Source organism: Polypterus senegalus, chromosome 5 (genome assembly GCF_016835505.1).
Source record: "Polypterus senegalus isolate Bchr_013 chromosome 5, ASM1683550v1, whole genome shotgun sequence".
Lineage (NCBI taxonomy): Eukaryota > Metazoa > Chordata > Cladistia > Polypteriformes > Polypteridae > Polypterus > Polypterus senegalus.
In genome coordinates this window covers 9,618,822-9,641,731 of record NC_053158.1, presented here as the reverse complement: position 1 = coordinate 9,641,731, position 22,910 = coordinate 9,618,822, and the positions used below count along the sequence as shown (strand labels likewise).

Here is a 22,910-nt window from a genome sequence, read left to right as displayed (position 1 = left end):
CTATTTTGGAAGAGCTGTGTAAATAATTCATAACGGCACAGCAGTAAAACATCCTCAAGGTTCTAAAATATTTGTAATGGTGTGCTGTGGTCTCATGTGTGAAGCCAAAGTCACTCCCTTTATAAATTATTTGTTCATTTAAAAGTTGCTAGAGATGATATTATCTGATGTTCACTATTTCTCTACCTGTTCTATTACTAATAATTCTACTCTTGTAATCTGAAATGAATATCATTGTCATAAAAAGTGATGAAAGGCTCCAGCTAAATTTTGGTTAAGTAATTCTTTCTTCTGTGTGATAAAATTATTAATTGGCACATTTTCAGAATTAAATATTATTAATCCAGTTCTACAATGATATTCCATCTGCAAAGTTCATATCAACTTTGTTTTTAATATATATTAATATAATATAAATCAATTTTGACAAAACAAATTTTATCTGTAGGAAAATTGCCTCTAAAATAATGCCAGGTAGCTGGAAAGAACCACAGAAGAAGGAATGTGAATATAAATATGTGTTGCTAGTATAAGACAAAAACACACACAGATATCTCCTTTACTAATCACCTCTTCATATGATCGAATCTACACAAACAGACTGACAGCCTGGACTGCTCAGGGTAAGTGGAGGACACTCTGCCAGTAGTCAGATGTAAATGTTGATTTCAAATAATAACTTGCTTTTTTTTAGTATGCTCTCTACATTGCCACTGGAAGAGCATTTGATTTCAGTCAGGTCAGTGGTTTAAGTGTAATATTTGTTTGAATATTGTGATTTTTTTATTCATAGAATTTATTGTAATTTCCGATTTACATTTTTTAGGAAGACATGCCAAAATTAGAAGATGGTGATGTCATCTCTTACTTCGCAAAGCCAGCATTAAAGGTGTGTAACTTTTCAAGCTTTTTTTAAAGGGAAGAACAGTTATAAGAATTTGTCAGCTTACAGTATTTCTAAATTTTTTTTTTATCTTCCAGCCAAGACATTGCTCTTCACTTTCCACACGAGAAGAAGGACATTCTGTGCCCCACGGGCAGTGCTTCGTAATTATCAGTTGAAAAGCTTTCTGACACTAATTTTAAATATTAGAACTTCACAAAAAGACTTTGACCAACTGGTCACACAGCAGGTCTCCGGTGAGGCTGTCAGTAACTTGTGACTCTCGTCAGCCCTGTGGTGTGTCAGTGGCGTTATGGGGGCAGAGAATGGTGGTCTTAAAAATGAGGGTTTTGTGTGCTTGTGCTCTGATTTATTAAATGGCAATTATTTCTGCTTCCAGCAATTCCAGACAAGATAGGAAAGAGCAGGGACTTTTCTCCCCCACCCTTCTTCTCCATTACTGAAGAATATGAAAATGTTGACTGAATTATTTATGCCAGTACAATCATATTCAGCATATTTATGGTTACATTTAGTTATCAAATTGTACCTCACAAAGGCACAGTCCTGTCAGGTATGTAGTGAAATGACTCTTATGGCACAGCCAATGCCTTAAAGGTGATGACTTTCTTTTTCCTTTTCAATATCATTCAGAAATCAACCAGTCTAGAATGGAGTGATCGCTTGCTTCAGGTAAACACTTTCCATTATGTATAACTTTTTAGATGTAGCATTTCTATTGTAATATGTTTGGGTGAATGTTTCAGCAGTTTTTAAAGCATGCTTACTAAACTGGGAACAATTAAATTACATATTATTTAAAATGATGATATTTGAAATGATGAATTTGGCCTTCACAAGTGACAATGCTGTTGTAATTGGACTCTTTGTCTTGCAGGGACTCACTTCAGTACAATTCCAGTAGACGTTCAGATTGAACTGAAATGGGTCTTACAGCAATGTATTAGTAAATAAAAATGAATGCTTTTTCACTACAGAGCACTTTGTCATTTTGAATTATTTGTGCACTTTCTGAATGGTTTCTAACTGGACATGACATTCCCTTGAAGATGAACTGCTGTGGTTGTACACTGGAGTTTATTTTTTTATTTTTCACTCCACCTCATGCCTACAGGCAGTAGAGACAAAAAGCGAGAGAAAACAATCGAGCTGAGCATTCCTATGACATGCTGTGGTCATATTGGTGTGTTCATTTCATAAGCCAATTTGATTGTTCTTTGGGTAAAAGTGGAGTTAATTTATTGATATTCCTAATAAAATTCTTTTTCATAAAAAAAGTCTTCATTGATCCAAAACATCCTAACTGCTTGTGACTGGCTGGATGCCAACAAAAACCAACTTGTTGGGACAGTCCTCCGGCCAAGAATTCTGGAAATGGACGAGGATGAAGTTACATACACAATTGAAAAATAAGAACAAAGGGGAGACGATGAAGAGACTGAAGAAGTCATGTCCACCTTCTTATTTACTTTTGAATGCCTGAAGGACATGAACTTTTTTCTTGATGAGATACAGGTTAAAAAAAATATTCCCATCAGTTGCTGCTGTTCGACAAATTAGATTTTTGTGTTTTATTTTTTTTCATGTGGAAAAACCTACCGTGATGTCATTTTGTTCAGTGGATTTGATCAGTGATTCACTGTAAAGAAAAGTGGGGATGGACTGGCTTTCTGACCTGCTTCAATAGTTCATTGTCTACTGAAATGACCAATGTAATGGATGGAGGACACAGATGGATGTCCCAACTGGGATTGTGTGCTTTATTTCTTTAAAATAAATTCATATTTGAACCTGGATCTTATGTGTGTGTGTGGATGTGTGAAGGGTTTGGGTGCTAAAATGCCCCCCACAGGTTACACTCCACTATGTGGTTATTATAACAGTGTGATTTGATACATCACTTTAATTTTCAAAACCTAGATTGTTGGCTTGCAAGTTCAAGAAGGGAGTCTAATTAAAAGCAAAAATTAGTTGGGGAAAAAATGTACAGCCCCTGGGACTGAATATGAGAACTACTGTATGAAACAATGCCATGTTACAAATCAGGATTATTAATATATATATATTATAATATATTATATTATATTAATATATATTAATTAATATTGTATATATATAATGATAATGTGTGTGTCCGGACACCACACCAGCTCCATCATTAAAAATGCTGCTGACATCACCATCATAGGCCTGATCACCACCAATGATTAAATGGCTTGCAGACAAGAGGTCTATCTGCTGACTCGGTGGTGCCAGGACCATCACTACCTTTCATGGCCAAAATTTAAGGAGCAGGTCCTAGACTTCAGAGAATGGATTAAGCTGTGGTTTGTTTTTGTGGGGTGCTGTGGAAATGGTGAGCTTGTTTAAATTTTGTACACTAACAATCACTGATGAATTGAGGAGAGAACAGCACGGTTTGCCTATTGCCAAGTTCACCAATGCCTTCCTGAGATGTCTCACATGTGCTCTCTGGAGTCCATCTTCACTGGCGGCATCACATCCTGGTAGGGCACACACGTGAGGGTGGTGAATGCCACAAACTATTACTGGCACCCAGCTGCCTTCTGTCCAGGATATCTAGAAGACATTCTGCTAAGATTATTACACACTCGGCCATCCTGCACAAGTGTTTTTCTTAATCCTCCCTTCAGGCAAATAGTAAAGAACCAATGGCGCTAAGTATGGCTTGAAAGAAAGTGGTTAGTTAAAGAGTTACTGAACAGCCAATCATAATAAGAAATGTAAGAAAAAGACTAGGTATAAATATTTGTAATATACCTGAATATATATATATCTACTGTAAATTGTATTCTATATCTTTTTTGTGTTTTATTATATTATTACTGTTCTGGAGAGGCATGTACAGTAAATAACAATATTACTAATATAACAAGACAATAAATACTGTATGTTTAATGATGAGATCACCTCGGGATAATTCCCTGCTGAAAGCACACTGTAACTGATCCACTATTTATTATTATTAGTAGTAGTTGTAACAGTTTTTGATATTTATAAAAATTTTACAAAGACGACGACTCAAAGACAGTTTGAGTTTATGTTGGTATAAGTTGGGTCTTTGCAATCAACTTAAATGTTGCACAAAAAAGGTTTAAGAACAATCACGATTGTCTCAAACTGAAAAGTTAAAAAATGTAAAATTATGTAAAATCTACTGGCTGTCACATGCCTTTCAATTGATATGGACGTGACATCCAGTATTTCACACATGCAGCTTTTAGTAATGAAAACGTTGATGGATCAAATCAATAAATAAATTACTGTTTTCTAAAATGTTTCCTTGTCAGTTTAAAAACTAATTTTATATGTAGCGCTGTTTTTGAAAACCTTCTAAAAATAATGAAGCTTTATTATTGTTTCACATGTGTATAATTTGCTAGTGGGAATATAAAATACATTTATAGATTGAAAATCTATAGGTATGAGTTTCATGAGGCACATTCCGTTTGAAACACTGGATAGTAATAAGATTTGTTACTTTTAATATAATGTAACACTTCAGGGGAAAACGTAATGAACAACCATTCAAAATAGTAAAAAAAACACAACATAAAACTGTACTTTATATCGGCGAAGTGTTAGAATCATGAAAGAGCTTAGAATGATTTGATAGCATAAGTATGAAACTGGAAGTCATTTATGTTTGACCAGATAGAAAACTGTTGTAATTTGTACAACTACAGCATCTACAGCATACTGTGCAACGAGCGCGTCAACACTGTCTCGCAGAGGGCATGATACGAGTGACGCTGGGAAAGGGCGTTATGATAAATTGCGTCATTACATGCGTGTGTACCATGTTGTGCTCTGAAGGGCGTTCCGTGAGGTATTGCAGTCTGCAGCGTGACTCTGTTGGACAAAATTGCCTCTGTTGGCGCAAGTGAGTCTCCAACCACTAGATGGCAGCAAAAACTAATGAAGCGCGAGCTCAGTCACTCCGGTCAACAATCCGAAAGAAAGTCAAGAGTAAGACCGTAAAAGAAGACACGTGTGGAGCAGCTTGCGGTGAGTTGGATTATTTTTATTTTTGCTTGTGAGCTGAGGTGGGCACACGCCATCTTGAGAACTGAGGCTGGGCACACATACGAACGCAAATCCGTCCGACTTTCTATTTATTTATTTCTAAACCCCTCGGGTTAGACGAACTCGGTTAAGCTGGCGAGGCTGAAGTTCGTGATCAACAAGAAGAGTAAACTCTTCAAAATGCTTAAGGAGGGAGCCGGCAGGCTGTTCACGCCACATCTCGTGCGCTTGTTTAGCTCCCCGATCGCCACATGTCGCTTTGGTATCGGCAGACACTCTGAGTCACCAACCTGCGCCCAGTCCTCTCGTCAGTCTCAGTCGGATAAACAGACGGCGAAGGGGACGTGCAATCCTGTGCTGGCTGTCCAGCCGGGGTCACCATGTGAACTTGCAGGAGTTTTGGTTTTGTCACTTCTTGCCAGCTTAAGCCCACAGTTTGTGTCTCGGACCTGATCACGACTAGCACGGAGGTTCCACAGAGGACTGCACCGACTCCATTCCTGTAGATCAGTGGTGCTCAGAAGGTGCACATTATGAAAGTAATGACGCTCAGTAAAACGGCCTTTTCTTACACGGAGAGAAACTCTAAAGGGGACTCCCACCCCCAAAAAAAAAGACTAAGTGCGCTACAAACAAATAAACTTGCTTTAGATACAACACCGAATCCTGGCATCTCCAGACAGTTTCCGATGACACGGCCATAGTAATAATACATTTTATTTATTGGTAGGCGCCTTTCTAAACATTCAAGGACACCGAACAATAGATAAAACACAGATTATAAACAAAACTAAAATACAAAAATTAAAAATCAGACAGAGCAATCGTAATCAAAGAGAAAAAGCCGTCTTAAACAGATGAGTTTTAAGTTTAGATTTGAAAAGTGAAAATGAGTCAATATTTCTAAGCTCAGATGGTAGTGAGTTCCAGAGCAACTGAATGCTGTGCTCCCCATAGTCGTAAGATGGATGAAGGGGACAGTCAGGTGGCTGGAGAAAGAGGATCTGAGGGTGCTGGAGGGAATGGCAACATGGAGGAGGTCAGACAGATAAGGAGGGGCAAGGCTGTGGAGAGCCTTAGTTGGGTGTTATCAATGATGGGCAGGAGGATGAATGCAGGACACTAGTGAAGGACTCTGTTGAATGCCACAAACTAAAGCACCCACAGATCAACATCAGCAAGACAAAGGAGGTAAACGTAGACTTCAGCAGGGTCAAGCCCACTCTGCCCCCAGTTCTCTTTGATGGTGAAGATCAATGTGAAGACATGCAAGTAATTACCTTGGGGTGCATCTGAATGACAGGCTTGAGTTGAGTACCAACACAGAGGCCATTTGTATACGAGATTTCTTGTGGAGGTTGAGGTCGTTTGGTGTATACAGGTCACCCTTACATGTTTTCTACCAGACTGTAGTGGCCAGTGCCAACTTCCCTGCAGTCGTGTACTGGGGAAATGGCATTAATACAGGTGATGCCAACAGACTGAATGAATCGATTGAAACATCGGGTTCAATATTGAGAGTTGCGTTGGACTCGCTGGAGGAAGTGGTGGAATAGATGGCCTCTCAGCAAGCTGATTGTTCTGGACAGTGACGGTCATCCACCGGTATGAGCAGCCCCATCCGTAACAGACGGAGACCGCTGCGTTGCTCCAAGGAACACCACATGGGGTCGTTTCTACCCTCTACAATGAGTCGCCCCATGGCCGAGGTGGTCTTGTTCCCCGAGTGGTACTGAGCTGGCCTAGCAGACCTCTAAAAAGACATTCAGAGCCGGGACGAGGGGAGTAACGCAGTTAAGGCAGAACCCTGGTTTCTTTAACAGCTCGAACCTATTCTCATCTCATGAGTACTCGCGTGGTGTACTTTAACTCTGGTGCATAAAGTGGCTTTTTTTTTATTTTTTCTGTCCCCCCTGGCCATTGAACCTTACTCTTATTCGATGTTAATTAATGTTGACTTATTTTGTTTTCTTATTGTGTCTTTTATTTTTCTATTCTTTATTATGTAAAGCACTTTGAGCTACTGTTTGTATGAAAATGTGCTATAGAAATAAATGTTGTTGTTGGAGAAATCAAAAAAAACAACATATTATATGCATGCTGTGAGGTTGTAATATAAAATATTGAGATACAGTAATTGTAAATTGTACATGTTTTGAATGTAATTTAATACCACATTACTGAATGGTATGACACAGTCTAGGACCATCTGAAAATCAACCTGATCCAGTTCTCCAGTGCTCATTCGTCACCAGTCACACTTTCATCCACTGCAGGAGTTGCACAGGTATCTCATTTCACTTTAGTTATCCAATGTTCTTTCCTTTCACAATCATTGCAACAAGAACATCTCATGGTTGTCATACATACTGTGCCCAAGCACCCATGCGATGTACCAAATGCACCATATTGAACTTGCAACTGGGCATCCACTCATAAAACCGGAATGGGGCACACTGGAGGGAAACCATTGTGATGCTGTGCTAGTAGTGAATCAAGTGGAGGAGAGATGGCGGATGCTGCTAGTAGGTTCAGGTAAAAGGACGTTGGACAGAAATAACCGAGATTGAGGACCAAAACTCGATCCTGGGGGAGCCACTGTGGCTGCAGGTTTTTGTTCCGACCAGATTCATAATCAGTGATAATAATCGATAACAACTGGTCTTTTTTATTCTTCATCTAGAAAAACACAACAGTATGGTTTTTACATTCATAAGACTTTTAGAAATTTTTCCATTTTTTTTTCTAAAGCTATAAATGCTTAACTGTTTTATTATTTTCCCCTTTTGCTGTGTAGTTTGCTCCCTTCAATTAACCCTAATAGTGACAATTAACAACCAGCACAGCAGACACCCGGGGTGTTGAAAGCTGCAACGACTTCTGTGTCAGACTCACTAGTCAGTAAATCATTGGGATTAATAAAGCGTCCATCTGTCCATCTTGAACTCCTCAAGGGTCACAGTTGCTCGTTCTCCATTGGCGAGTTTGTTACTGCGGGTCTTGTTCAGAAAGCGGACGCCACCTGAGACGGCCTTCCCCTCGCCCAAACGCTAACCGTAAGGTCAATAAAATAGGTCCCTGATGTTAAGTCACCATTTTAGGGCTAAAATGATAACAGAAATGTGAGACCTACTTATATACCTAATCTTAATTATTGTGAAACAAGCCAGCGGCGTTCCACTTTCTGAAGGAGAGCCGTTGCTGCTACTAATTGAACACAATTCTTGTTTAATGTTAGTTGACTTGCTTGTTAAGACCCAGACCTCTAAATGGTTTCTTTTATTTCTTTATTTAGTTTTTTTTTTTTTATTATCTAACAGCTAAACAAAAGCGAGATACGACACAAGCCAACACATGGCAAAGCTAAGACAGCGGACCTCCAAATCCAACCAGTTTCTTAATTAGAAGCCAATTCTTGTTGTTAGTGAAACCTGTTATTTAATTCCATGGTTGCTTGGTGCTCATATTCTGCCACACCAGACATGCCACGTGCAAAAGTTCGCTGATGACACTGCTATTGTGGGCTGCATCAGGAGTGGGCAGGAGGAGGAGTACAGGAAGTTAATCAAAGACTTTGTTAAATGGTGCGACTCAAACCACTTACACCTTAACACCAGCAAGACCAAGGAGCTGGTGGTGGATTTTAGGAGGCCTAGGCCCCTCATGGACCCTGTGATCATCAGAGGTGACTGTACAGAGGGTGCAGACCTTTAAATATCTGGGAGTGCAGCTGGATGACAAATTGGACTGGACTGCCAATACTGATGCTCTGTGTAAGAAAGGTCAGAGCAGACTATACTTTCTGAGAAGGTTGGCATCCTTCAACATCTGCAGTAAGATGCTCCAGATGTTCTACCAGACGGTTGTGGCGAGTGCCCTCTTCTACGCAGTGGTGTGCTGGGGTGGCAGCATAAAGATGAAAGACGCCTCACGCCTGGACAAACTTGTTAAGAAGGCAGGCTCTATTGTAGGATTAAAGTTGGACAGTTTAACATCTGTGGCAGAGTGACGGGCACTAAGCAAACTCCTGTCAATCATGAAGAATCCACTGCATCCACTGAACAGTGTCATCTCCAGACAGAGGAGTAGCTTCAGTGACAGACTTTTGTCACCGTCCTGCTCCACTGACAGACTGAGGAGATCGTTCCTCCCCCACACTATGCGACTCTTCAATTCCACCCAGGGGAGTAAATGCGAACATTAATTTTATTTTCATTTTTATTACTATTTAATTTAATATTGTTTCTTTGTATCAGTATACTGCTGCTGGATTATGTGAATTTCCCCCTGGGATTAATAAAGTATCTATCTATTTTCTTTTGACATGAAAATAGTAGGGCAAGCACAGGTGTCACGCATAATAATAAAATAATACATTTTATTTATACAAGGCGCCTGTCTGAAAACCCAAGGACACCGAACAAACAAATAAATAAATGGCACAATTATAAACAACTAAAAACATCAGAAAATATTTAAAAACAAACATAACCACTGTAATCATAAAGAAAAAGCCATTTTAAACAGATGCGTTTTAAATTCACATTTGAAGGATGAATATGATTCGATATTTCTAAGCTCGGCAGGTAGTGAATTCTAGAACGGCTGAATGCTCCGCTCCCCAGGTGGTTAGATGGGCGAGAGGGACGGTCAGATGGATGGAGGAAGAGGATCTAAGGTTACGGGAGGGAATGGCAACATGAAGAAGGTCAGACAGATATGGAGGGGCGAGGTTATGAATGGCCTTAAATGTTAATAACAGAATTTTAAGATCAGTTTGGCGACCTGGCCGTTGGTGGAAACCAAGTTCTCCGGGACTGGGATGAGTGCCATACCGGAGCCAGGGTTCGGGAGGTCTCCAGTCTCATGCGTGTGTTTCAGGAGGGCAGCTGCAGAGAGCGTCTTGCCTGCTGCTAGGCCCAAACGGGATAAGCAGGTGAGACGCTAACAGAAAAGTTACACCGGATTTGTTATTGTTTTAAAGATTGCTTCCATAAGAAGATTTTACCTCTCGTTTTAAAGGATTGTTTTTCTTATTGTTTTAACCTCCACGTTTTCATTTTATGGATTATTTATTTAATGAAGAACTTTTGGAGCACTGCACTTTACATGAACACTGTTTGTTTTGTTGGATTTTTAATAAAAGCACTTTTGCACTTTTTACATTCCCCTTGCTGGAATTATGTGCCTCCACTGCCTAGCTCACTCGGTTTCATTATCGACGGTGTTGGGTTCAAGTGCTTCCAACAGCAATGGGAGTGTGGAGCCTGAACCCACATCGTCACAGCAACACGAATTACAAGTCTCCGACTTAAACTTTAAAGCCGAACAATACCAACATACTTCGGTCATATCACCCATGTCCATATATTTGGTCTCTTTTTTCGCTTCTTCTATTCCGTTATTTCACCGAGTAATAATTTCCATTTTTTAGCGCTAATGCGATCTTTGCTGTCATTTTTTTAAGGCTTTCAAATTGTAGTACTTTCGTAATCTCTAACCTGCTCTGCATGTGTATCGCACCAATGTTTTTGAACCTCTTTACGATGTTCTACTTTGTCTTCTACTCTTTGCTTTTTATTTCTGACCCCGCTTAGACCTGCTAGGTTTTCAGTTCCACTTGGTCCGGGCTGATTATTACTTTCATTATTTTCCGAATTTGCACTTAGATTATTATTGTTCTTTTTTGAATTCTTTCCTCTCCAAAGCTTTTGGGTCTCTTTTGTTGTGCTGCCCTTTCTTCTTTGCTTAGTCATTGATGCGTCATCTAGAACGTATAAAATTATTGTCCAGAAAAGGACTACATCGAAGGAAACTAACTGATTGTATGTCTAAAAATACTGTCCAGAAAAGCTTATTTGAGGACTTTTCCTAAATGACTTTAAATGAGGAAAATGTAAAAAATTTATAAGAGCTGAGAGTGCAGGAACTGTATCTGACAAAAGCATTCACACGAATGAGAGTTGAGTGGACCGTAGGTGTGTTTGAAAATGGTTGAGAGGAGGGCGCGATTTGAAAACATCATGGCAAAAGTGTCGTCTCGCGGGACTTGAAAAATCTCTTCAAAAGAGTCTCGTCTTGTCACAGGATTTTTTTTTTTATATAAAATAAAGAGATATCAGCTACCTGTTAATTCTTAGAGAACTGAGACCTGGCCCAGAGGTCAGTGGTATCTTCACTCCATTCATGCCTGCTGTGTGGTGGTATGGGTGCACATACATATAAACATAACAGGTTTTTGCCAACATTAAAAGTCAGTTTGCAGCACGGTCCAGGTCTAACGTAATCAGATCACTTTACTGCACTCCTTGCAATAAGGGTGCCTAGCGAGAGCAAAGCTGCTTTTGTTAACTGTGAGCATTGACGTTCCCTTAATATAAAAGTCATTTGCATTGCCAAGATGTAAGTGGCAGGCATCATTTCTTTGGCCTGAGACAACCTGTGATTCAATTATGGTGAGGCAAAGTAGATATGACGGTGATGTACGTGATGGCTGGCTTGTTGGTAAGCTAACTGCCTGAGCACTCAGTGTTTCATATGGCCTGTACTATTCATTGTAACATTTGTGTGATAATGGGTACCTGCTCGGACGCTGCCACCTTATGCCTTTCCCGGACCCCCAGAACGCAGAGGAGAAACACTCTTCTGTGTTTGACTTTGCATTCTCAGTTTTGGAGCAACAGCCAGATGTTCTTCGGCGTAGGGGGCGGGGTCTCGCCACATCAGGTGGGAAGCTGCTCTACCAGCCAATCAAGTGCTGATTGCATATGCACGAGGTTAATTATCATGCTCCATATATGGGTGTTCAAGGAATGGTCACTTGTGCATATTTACAAGGTGATTGTGATTTACAAAACGGTAAAGTGTATACGCCAGATTTTATAAATCTTAATTTTTTTCTTGCCGTACGTATTTTCCTGTTCTTTTAGATTGTGCATATTTTCCGGCTCAAAACCATGCCAAGTTTTATAAATGAGGCTCCTTGAAACATCAAATTTAAATCTGGCTGCCTCTGCCCAGAAACTAAAAGTGGGGTCGTCATTGACTCTTCGAGCAGGACAATGCAACACAAAAATGGCTAAAGGAACGCAAAAATAGAGCGTCTGCCATGGCCCTCTCATGGGCTCCATTGAAAACTGGCAGGATGAGCCGAAGAGGAGTTGGGGGCACAAGAAAGGACCTCGGACCCCAGATGATGTGGGGAGATTCTGTAAAGAGGAATGGTCTTGGATTCCCTGCTCTGTGTTCTTCAACCTCATAAGATGTTATAGGAGACGACTCGGTGCCATGTTATTGGCAAAGAAAAGGCTGCACAAATGCAGGGGTGCCAATAATAGTGTGGCTTTGTTCAAAATAATTATTTCTTGATGAGAAATCATTTTTACTCAGAATAAGTTTCCTTCAGTTAAAAGTTGGATTTCTTTTCATCTTTTTCAATGTGAAATTTAGGTAAAATATTTTTTTCTCCTTGTAGCTGTGTTTTTCCAAAGTTACCAAAGTTCAGCAGCTCTAACTTAAAAAATGGGATTCAACAAAAGCCTGACACGCCGAAATGATTCCACAGACAAAATATCTACTTTTTAAGTTTTAGTTAAAATTCAAAGTAAAACAGTTCACACAAAAAAGAAAATTAAAATAGCAAAACAAAAGAAAATTATTAAGAAAAGTTCTGTTCAAAGCTCAAGTCTTATTACATTTCAGATCGTTACAAATCACTTCTAAAAACGTTTTCTGAACCATTTCACAATGACAACGGTCACAAAGCTGTATGCCCATCCCATTTCTAAGTTGACAACGGGTCGTTAAGTCTCTTGTGTACTCGGACCACCTGCTCTACACAACAACCGACCCAAAAGTCACCCTGTATCTCCGTCACAGCAAGAAAGTTCAATCTCTTACTTATAGGGGGGAAAAGATAATACTATTGTCTGACTATGAAAGAAACGATATTTAATTCAAATTAAGCCAACACTAATATGAGTTTAGCTCGAAGCTTTAACTTTCTAAGTTTGGCTCTCACACTCCTCTTTACTAGTGGTGCTAATAATCGTGGAAGCGACTGTGCAGCGCATTGCATTGTGGCTCAAGCTACCGCTTTTCCAGTTCCGTGGTCCTGAATTCAAATCCTGACTTACAGTAGTCTCTGCCTTGCTGGACGTTGGGTGTTCTCCATTTGTTTCTGTAGAGTGTATCTGATGCCCCATATTCTCCAGCCCCCTACCGGGGTATCTGTGACAGATTGTGACTCTGAGCCAGCCGGGTATGTGTGAATGTGGGAGTGAGCCCTGCCATGAATTGGCCTCCCATTCAGGATCTGCTTCTCAATTTCACTGCATATTTTCTGCATATCAAAGATGATTTCTACTTTACAAACTAACAAATTGTGTGTGTATTAAATGTCATTTCAGGTTCTCATCATGGGAAAGAATAAAACGAAAGCGCAGAAGCAGAAAAATGTCTTCCAGGTGGCCAACAAACACATCAAACCCAAGAATAAAGCCAAGCCCGTCGCAACGAGCCTTAAGAAGGTGAGGTTTCTGTATTCTGCACCCTGCTGCCCCGGCCAAGTGTTTCCAGTCCCAGTCCTGAGGCTGCTGGTTTTTGTTTCAGCCAGTTTCTTTTTCTCTAATGGTTTAATCAGCTGTTTTTCTTATTGCAGATCTAGAAGTGAGATTTAGAATCATAAGAAAATCAGAAATACTCACATTTATACCCCAGTTTTCAGTTCTTACCTCTCCTTTGTCGTGTTCCCGGTCTTTTGTGGAGTTGGCTCCTTTAACGCTATCCTAATGATGACAGTTAACAGTGAGTGGAGCAGACAACAGACATACACTTTAAGGCCAAATATTTGCCCTATGTGGGCTTGTTAGACACTCCATTCCAGTACCGTGGACATTAATATGGAGTTACCCCTTCTTTGTACCCATAACGGTCTCCACTCTTCTGAGAAAGCATTCCGTAAGATTTCTGAGCGAGTCTTTGCATGTTAAGCCAAAAAACCTTTTATGAGGGTCAGGTAGTGATGTTGGATGAGAAGACCTGGCTGGCTCACAATTGGTGTTCAGTCAGTGCTCTGTGTAGACCACCTGGCCTTGGCCTTCAGTGATGGGGCACAGTCATGCTGGAACAGAAAAGGGTCCTTTCCAGTGACCTCATGACCCCCCCCCATGCTCTCCCAATCAGTCTACTGACTTCATAGGAAGAGTCACCAGAGACAACACTGCCAAGGTAAGTAAACGTCTCGACGAGGTCGACACTCTCTCTGCAGACAGACACACTGCTGATGGCCGTGCCCAAGAGGTCATTAAAGGCCTGGATGTTGGTTTTTATCAGGAAACTCGCAAGCCCTGGCACAGAACCTTCAACTACGGTGTTAGATTTTAATAATGCCAAAAATATTTCAGTTATATTGAGATAGTTGTAATTAAGAGGAAAGACAGGGCCGTGTGCAGCCTTTAAGGAAACGGATTTCATTTGTAAAATGTAGTACGTTAGTGTTCAGGGAGTCTGCATGTGAAGCTGTGTGCTAAAGGTGGAATAAATAACAACAACCGCCTACAGACTTCACCATTCAAGAAAACAAGGGAAATAAATAAAATAGATAGTTGACAATGCTTTTTTACTAGTGTTTTTATATTTCTGCTTAACAAGAAAGCCTGAAAGGATGATTGCTTTTTTTTTTTTTACCTTCAGATAAATGCTGGGAATAGCAGAAAAGTGGAAACAATCAATAAAATTTTCACAGAAGTACAAAATGAAGTGAAGAGTGTGGGAAAACAGAAGTCACCTGAAAGAACACGCAAACTTCAGGTAATGTGGATGGACAGCTTTCAGACAGACGGTACATTAAAAGCAGCTCTGGGAAGCTTCTGGGTGAATTCAGTTCCAGTCAGCTGATTCTTACATATCACAGTTTCTAGAAGACCAGCCAAATAAAATTCTGTATCTGTGTATCTATGGCACACAAACACATTTTCATGTATAAAAGCAGTAGGATATACAAAACTAAGAACAAACGCATAAACACAGACCTGTTTAAAATATGTCATTACTGAGATAAATGTTAAAAGGACATGCAAATAGGACTTTCATTTTACTCTGTACTTTTCCCAGAGTGGAAATTAGACACAGTTAGTAAATACTAAGCTTTAAATTGAAGGACAGCTTATGATGATAAATGCTGTGAGTGATGGTAGTCCTATTGTTGTGTGTACAAAAGCTTCTTACTTTTACATCCACCCAACTTGCAGTGTGCCTCCACTCTTCGGCACCATGAATGTGTCAAACTACATAACTTCCGAAGTCATTTATAAGGTAAACAGAATGTCAGGTTATATAGCGTCTTGATGTTTGGAGTACAAGGCTACAGAAAGGACATAGCAGCACTAGAGAAGGTCCAGAGAAGAGCGACTAGGCTGATTCCAGGGCTACAGGGGATGAGTTATGAGGAAAGATTAAAAGAGCTGAGCCTTTACCGTTTAAGCAAAAGAAGATTAAGAGGAGACCTGACTGAAGTGTTTAAAATTATGAAGGGAATCAGTGCAGTGGATCGAGACGATGACTTTAAAATGAGTTCATCAAGAACACGGGGACACAGTTGGAAACTTGTGAAGGGTAAATTTCACACAAACATTAGGAAGTTGTTCTTTACACAAAGAACGATAGACTGGAATAAGCGACCAAGTAGTGTGGTAGACGGTAAGATTTTAGGGACTTTCAAAACTCAAGTACAAGTTTGCAGGAGGGTCTGCCCAAGCTTTATAATGCACTGGTGAGGCCTTATCTGGAGTTCTGTCTGCAGTTTTGGTCTCCAGGCTTCAAAAAGGACATAACGGCACTAGAGGAGGTCCAGAGAAGAGCGACTAGGCTGATTCAGGGCTACAGGTGGTGAGTTATGAGGAAAGAGTAAAAGAGCTGAGCCTTTACAGTTTAAACAGAAGGAGATCAAGAGGAGACACAACTGAAGTGTTTAAAATTATGAAGGGAATTAGTAAAGTAGATCGAGATGGTGACTTTAAAAATGAGCTCTGTAGGAACACAGTTGGAAAGTTAAGGGTACATTTTGCACAAATATTATGACACATGGAATAAGTGACCAAGTAGTGTGGTGGACCATAGGAATTTAAGAACTCGACTTGGTGCTTTTCAGAAGAATTAAGCGGATAGGCCAGGTGAGCTTGGTTGGGCTGAATGATGGCCTGCTCTTGTCCAGATTTTTCGATGTTCATTGTAAGTAGTAGAAAAACATTAACTGGTAATGGATGAGGGGAAAATTTAAAATACAATAGATTTTTTAAATCTAAAGAGTGTAACTGAAGGTTCTTCTCAGTGACAGAATTCATTTGAACAAGGCGTGTCTCCATATTTTGGGTTTAGTTGCATGAGCTGCATTTCAAATTTTTATTAGTTGTCATTTGACATTACAGCTTCTACTGTTTGGCTAAAGTTGTGCCTAATGTTGCTGCTTATTGTGTTAAAACAGAAAAGGCTAGTGTCGGTTTGTTAATAGGAATGGCAATACAAAAGATTTCAAGCGGCCACTTTCAGATGTAAAAAATATTTTATGAAATAGTTAAAAATTATAAGGGAAAAATATGCTGAAGCCGACACCATGTACAGTGCTGTCCGTCAGGTTTAATGAAGGCCATGGTGCACTCTGAGCTGGACTTTTGAAAAATGCATTGTGTAAGAATCAAATGAATTTAATGAGTTGAACAGTTTTTATCGGATGGCCCATCAACTGTTAATTCAGTTCGTATGCAGTCATTTTTCTGTTGTATTTGTGAAATATGAGGTGAACACTTCCAAACATTTAAAACGACGTTAGTGTTATTACCACAGAGAATGTTGCATAGTATGGGTGACCGCAGCGTCACACACATCTAAAGGAAAACATACAAGCTTTGTTCTGGACACACGAGCTACTTTTAGACAAACGGAGTTTCACGTGAACGCCCTGTTAACTCGCAGCTTCGGGTTTGACAATTCAGAGAAAACAAAGCTAGTTGTGATAAAATACTGACCTTTCACCTTAGCCAACTCTATCAAATAAATAAAAAAAAAAAAAAAAGCTCTCTCTGGCTTAACAAGTTACATTGTTGTAGTCCAATTGCATTTAGGGCAAACTGATAATACATTTAATATGCTTAGTTTTTACTTTATTTTCATGAAAAAAGATAAAGGCCGTCTTCAATTCCTTTTTTATTGTTTGTTCTTTAAGTCCAAAGAACAAATCAAAAGTAACCTTGCATTGCTCCGAATAGTTTGACTGGAAATGCATGTGAACTCACTGAAGTGGGAGGGTAAAACATCACAAATGGGAGCTTTGAAAAGTCTGATAGCACGTTAGCGTTTGGAGTAGTGAGAAAAAGAGCTTTAGAAATGTAATGAATTATTATTATGATGAAACACAGCAATAGTGTGGGTAGGTCAGGTCACCACAACACACTGCTGGTTATTGATGGAAAATGTGTGCTCAGCTAACCTCCTCCACAATTTTAAACAAGTACACACATTAATGGTCCTTTAGGAGTCTCTTTCTACCACCTTTGTAGAATATTCACCTCACTCTCACACAGCTTTTCCCCAAATATTTCTTTTTGGTACTCCAAGCAGGCGACCCTAGCAATGGCCTGAGTCGCAGCAGAGAGCAGGTACTCGGACATAGCCCTTTGATTTTTCACACTTGTTTACAGCCTGCCATTTCAGGTTCACCTTTCTGTGGTGTTGGATTAAGCGCTCGATGGGCACACTTGATGACTGGGATTTAACACACAGCGATTTTAAGTGTACAGCATAGCGAATGAACATTCACCCGTTTTACATTTACGGACAAAACGTCCCCGAACGTATTTTTTTATACCAGATAGCAAGAAACCAGTTTCCTATATCCATGTCTTTCGAGAATCCACTTTGCCCAGTTCAGGGTGGCAGTGGGGAAACTTGTGTTGGCAGCACTAGGCATAAGGCTGGAACACGCTGGGACTATAAAAGGCACAAATACATAAATGGAAAATAAGTGTACTCTCTTCACACCTCCTTTGTACACTGAGATGCACTGTGACCTTAAATAGAAGATATATATACATTATATACCTATATCTCATTATATGAAGCTTTTTCTTTTTATTAACTCTTAAGAATTTCAAAAATAAATTACATTACTTTTCTATAGTATGTTGTCACCTTCCATTGCGATGCAATTTTCCCAGCGTCGTGACAACTTTTTAATGCCCAGTTACTTCTCCTCCCGCCTTCAACGTTTCCAACGAAAATACAGTATAAAAGTGCGGAAACTTTTTGAATGTCTCACACACACACACATACATATATATATATATATATATATATATATATATATATATATATATATATATATATATATATATATATATATATATATATATGTAATTGTAAATTGGATGGCATTATTAAAATCCTCATCAGGAGGCGCTATCTTAGACCACTTTTAGCACCGGCTCATTCCACCATGGCATGCTGTCTTCTGCCCACAGCTATAAGGCAATTCACCCGATGCACTCATTACGTTTATTTTGTTGACTGAATTGATGTATTTCTGAGTCCTGCGAGTTTGTGTTTTATTGTGGGTCTTCTGCTGTATGCATTTGAATCTCATCATGAGATTAGTAAAGTTTAGCTAATCTAATTATAAATGTCTGTCTGGTCTTAATATAACACGTTTCTTTCTGACCATTTCATTTCTTTACCTCCCCAATCTCTTCTGTTAGCTGGGTGTATTTTATTTGTGGCTGACGCCATTCTGCTTTTCTCCTCTACAGATTCCAGTATCGGCGCCAGTTGAAAGTGTGAATATGGAGGCTGCCACCCAGCTGTTTTCACAGCTATAAGATGCTCTGGACAAAGTGTTTGCTTCTGTGCCCTCATGTCTGATGGCAAATTGTTTGTACTACGGGCTGTGTAAGCCTGCGTTGCACTGTGTATATTAACTTTGAAAAGAATAAAACTTCTAAAGTAAATTAAGCTTCACCAAAGTTAGCAAATTATACGAGGAAAAAGTTCCTGTCAAAAATGCCTTCTTTTTTTATAAATTGACGTAATGGTGTTCAGGTCTGTAATGATGAAGACATTAGTGGAAAACTGGGGTTTGGTGCTCTAAACCCAGACAGTTATGGACGCTGAAGTTCTTGACATCACTTTGGCTTTTTCATTGTTGTATTTTACCAAAGCGGCTGGGTCGTCTCGTTTAACTCCTTAATTGCATTTTTGGGCTCTTTAGGCTCCAAATATCTGAAAAGTCAGACAGGCTTAACTTGTGTTATTTTTACCTGTCCAAAGTTTAATTGGTTTGCTACTTGAAGAAAGCGCATCAACAGTTTAGAAAGAAAGGTGTAGGTGTATCATGGCAGATGTGCGATGGACGCCGGCCTCGTTTATGGAGTACTTCAGTGACTTGACTGTTAACCAGCAATTGGATTTTCTTTTTTAGTTTGATAAGGAGAAAAAAAAAATAATTTGAAGGAAAACAGTTTAGTATGTGGCAAGAGTTAATATTTTGTTAACATCTGTCTAGAGATTAAGACCTGACACTGAACATCAGGTATTTGGTTGCGGAACTCCTTGGGTAGTTGTGGGCGAGTCGGTTACTCGAACAGCACACCTGTTTGCTATCTTATCATTTTAAAACATAATTTTGGTGTTCTAGAATTTTGAACTTCTGTTACCACTATTGACGGCTTGGAAGTGTACTACAGCTACAACTTCCTGTACAGTATTCTGTTTAGAGAGAGCTAGCTTCACAGTACCACTTGACGTGGCCGTGCCCACTGTGAATTGTGCAATGTGTAGGCAGAGGAGCTCCGGTAGACTGACATGAGAGCCTCTCGACAAGGCAAACGTTCACAGGGTTTTAAAATTGAAACCCGGAGTTTTAGGCATCCAAGCAACGCTGCTTGGGAAGTTTTAGTTTGACACCAGCAAGCGGGGTAAAGCAATGACTGACGAGAGGGCCTCTCTTGTTTTAGTCCCGTCTAAATCGCTTATGTCTGTAACGTTTTACAGGCTTGCTTGTTCAAGATTCAAGCGACTTTTACCTTCTATAAAGAAAAATCTGTAAAATAACCACCCAGGTTAAACTAGGCCTGTGTGAATCGACAAGTCAGTAACATTCTGTCACTTGAGTCACTCGGGTGGGACTGCAATCACAAGCATAACTCCTGATGTAAAACAGGCTTAAATGGGCAACTAACAGGGACGCCGATGAACGGGAAGTTGCGTTTTTAGAAATGTGAGGTTATAAGAGATTGATTTGGACTTTTTTTTTCTTTTTTAAACAAGTGGTGTTTACTTAATGAAGTGTGGGGGGTCACCTATTAAGATTTCAAGCAATTAAATTTCAAATACTACAAAATTATCAAAAGGTTTGTAATACGTTGCACAATTTAACAAAAGCCAAATAAAGTTAATTATTACATTGTTGTTTGTTTGGTCATTTCTGAATTTTACTTGCAAAGCTACAGTAATAATAGTTGAACTACCACAACAGAATGACTGTTTTGAGCATGCTGTGTATTTCTGAAGCTCTCTCTGTCCACCAGCTATGCTGTCTATCACTTGTGTCCCTCATTCTTTGTGTTGCTTGAGACATTCCAGCCCTCTTGTGGACACCAGCTGGCATTACACCCAGGCATGGACAGAACGTAGAGAAGTGGAGATTTGTAAATGTAAGTGTTCATTTGGACCCGCTGCTGTATTTTCATTAAGTCCAGTGAACCATAGAGTAAAAAAAATGACTAGTTAACACGTGAAGAGTGTCAGAATTCACCTGTACTACAGGTACAGCTGCAGTCCATTTAAAAATCTAAAATTCACGCACTATCTTGCATCATGTTAAGAGATGAAAGGATGTCTCATAGGACACTGCATCCTAAAAATATGTCACCACCCCATGCTCTTGCCATTCTAGTTGTCCACCTCAGTGGTAGAGCCAGCTCTGATTGTCACATGCCCACAAACTGTTGGCCATAATTGGCTACCTTAATCTTAACCATTGACGCGGGTGTTCAGAAAACTCAAATGTCAACTCTTTATGTGATTTGATGATAGTATTCCTTGTTCATATGGAAACACTGACTTTGTTTCAGAACACATTCTTCCGGCTGCTCCTGTTAGGGGTTGCCACAGCATCTCTTCCTGTCCTCTATATCTTGCACTGTCACACCCATCACCTGCATGTCCGCTCTCACCACATCCATAAACCACCTCTTCTTCTGTTGGCTGGCAACTCTATCCTTAGTACCCTTTTCCCAATATACCCAGCATCTCTCCAACCAACACAATCTCACCTCTGACTTTGTGCAGAAAGACAAGAACACCACAGGAGTGGCTTTAGGACAGTTCTGTGAATCAAACTCAATTAAATACCCAAGCATGTGGCATCAAACGCAGGAAGGCCGGCCAAAGCGGCTTCAACGAAGTGCTAACTCAAGGGTCTGAATATTTGGGTTAACGTGAGCTTCTAGTTTACAGAATTTCCCAAATCCTGTTACCGCTTTGTCATTTTGGGGGTATTCAGTGTTATAGAGTAACAGCACTAAGAGAATGTGGAGACTCCATTAAATACGAGCTTTTGAGCAGCACTTTGCAATGGCGGCCAAAGCAGAGCACAAAAGAGGCCTGCCGTGGCTCAGTGGCTTCATGCACAGGAGACTGCAATTCAAGTGACGCGAAAATGTCATTGACTGGTGCGGGTTAGTGGTGGAAGGTCTGTGACTAACTGTTCAGTTTTCTTAAACATAACATTTTTGACAGTACACACAGTAGACTCTTACCCAATAATTAGCAATTGAAAAATATTAATATAAAATGACCAATAGTCTCATTCTCAATATTACTATTTGAAAGAGAAAAAGGAACTGAAATAAGTTCCCATCTAGCTACTAATATAAGTTAAAACACAATCATTCATTAAAATTATATAAATAGGTAAAAACCTGATTTATTATATAATGGGAATATGAATGGTATGCGATGGGCAAAATTATCAGGGGCTTGCTGCGACTGTCTGGGTATATCGGAAATGGTTTTATTTCAGGTGACTACCTGTTGAAGCTCATCGAGAGAATGCCAAGAGTGTGCAAAGCAGTAATCAGAGCAAAGGGTGGCTTTTTTGAAGAAACTAGAATATAAAACATCTTTTCAGTTATTTCACCTTTTTTTGTTAAGTACATAACTCCACGTGTGTTCATTCATAGTTTTGATGCCTTCAGTGAGAATCTACCAATGTAAATGGTCATGAAAATAAAGAAAACACATTGAATGAGGAGCTGTGTCCAAACTTTTGGCCTGTACTGTATTTGGTACAAAACGTAAATTTCTATCAACTTTTGGGCTATTTCCGTTAACCGGAAGTGGTACTTTACCTTTTATTCAAGCAGCTGCAGATTCCGATATTTTCAACTTTACCTTTATAATTGTTCGTTATTAATTTGATTTGGTTCTTTAATGTGCATAATATAAAAATAATCATTTTCTTGTGGTTTACTCCTCAAATATTCATCCCCATATCTGAGTATACGAGGAGATCTAGGGGAGACTACTCCCGATTTTTTTTTCTGCTGTACAGTTGGTTCTGTGAACCGGAAGAGGAACTGCAATGTTGTGAAAGTGCTTACAGCGAAACAATCGGTTATCCTTTATTAGACATTTAAGAAATAATGCTGCGTCTGTCAGCCAAAATCTTAAGTATATCCAAATATTTGAGTCCAAGATGGAAAGAATCTAAGCAGTCCATTGTCAGATCTAGTTGATAATTGTACTGAACAGCATAGAATAGACTGAAACTATCCACTTTCCGATCGACTTTTGATTCGATAAACTAAACTACATACTGAGAAAAATAAATACTGAAATAAGAGCTGGGGGTTTAAAGAGTTACTTAATTTGTTAGAATGGATTACTTTTAAGTCTGTAATTCATTTCA

At 39.5% G+C, this 22,910-nt stretch overlaps 1 protein-coding gene and 2 long non-coding RNA genes across 3 annotated transcripts; all 3 read left to right on the top strand.

Annotated features, from left to right (window-relative positions):
- Positions 1-542: 542 nt before the first annotated feature.
- On the top strand, positions 543-841 carry LOC120529956. The gene is made up of 3 exons (XR_005633827.1): positions 543-623; positions 695-739; positions 827-841. It is a non-coding gene; the product is annotated as an uncharacterized LOC120529956 (long non-coding RNA).
- A 1,050-nt stretch (positions 842-1,891) lies between these two features.
- Positions 1,892-2,308, top strand: LOC120529955. Its single transcript, XR_005633826.1, has 2 exons — positions 1,892-2,087; positions 2,183-2,308. It is a non-coding gene; the product is annotated as an uncharacterized LOC120529955 (long non-coding RNA).
- A 2,521-nt stretch (positions 2,309-4,829) lies between these two features.
- Positions 4,830-20,402, top strand: rbis (ribosomal biogenesis factor). The gene is made up of 4 exons (XM_039754327.1): positions 4,830-4,933; positions 13,360-13,479; positions 14,645-14,761; positions 18,751-20,402. Exons 2-4 carry the CDS (start codon positions 13,369-13,371, stop codon positions 18,817-18,819), a joined length of 297 nt encoding a protein of 98 aa, XP_039610261.1. The 5' UTR covers positions 4,830-4,933; positions 13,360-13,368; the 3' UTR covers positions 18,820-20,402.
- The last annotated feature ends 2,508 nt before the right edge of the window (positions 20,403-22,910 follow it).

Excerpts from the sequence above, each read along its gene's own strand:
- rbis (XM_039754327.1), top strand. The coding sequence starts at position 13,369 with ATGGGAAAGAATAAAACGAAAGCGCAGAAGCAGAAAAATGTCTTCCAG. Across the intron at positions 13,480-14,644 it reads TCGCAACGAGCCTTAAGAAG|ATAAATGCTGGGAATAGCAG; the intron begins GTGAGGTTTCTG and ends TTTTACCTTCAG. Across the intron at positions 14,762-18,750 it reads AAAGAACACGCAAACTTCAG|ATTCCAGTATCGGCGCCAGT; the intron begins GTAATGTGGATG and ends TCTCCTCTACAG.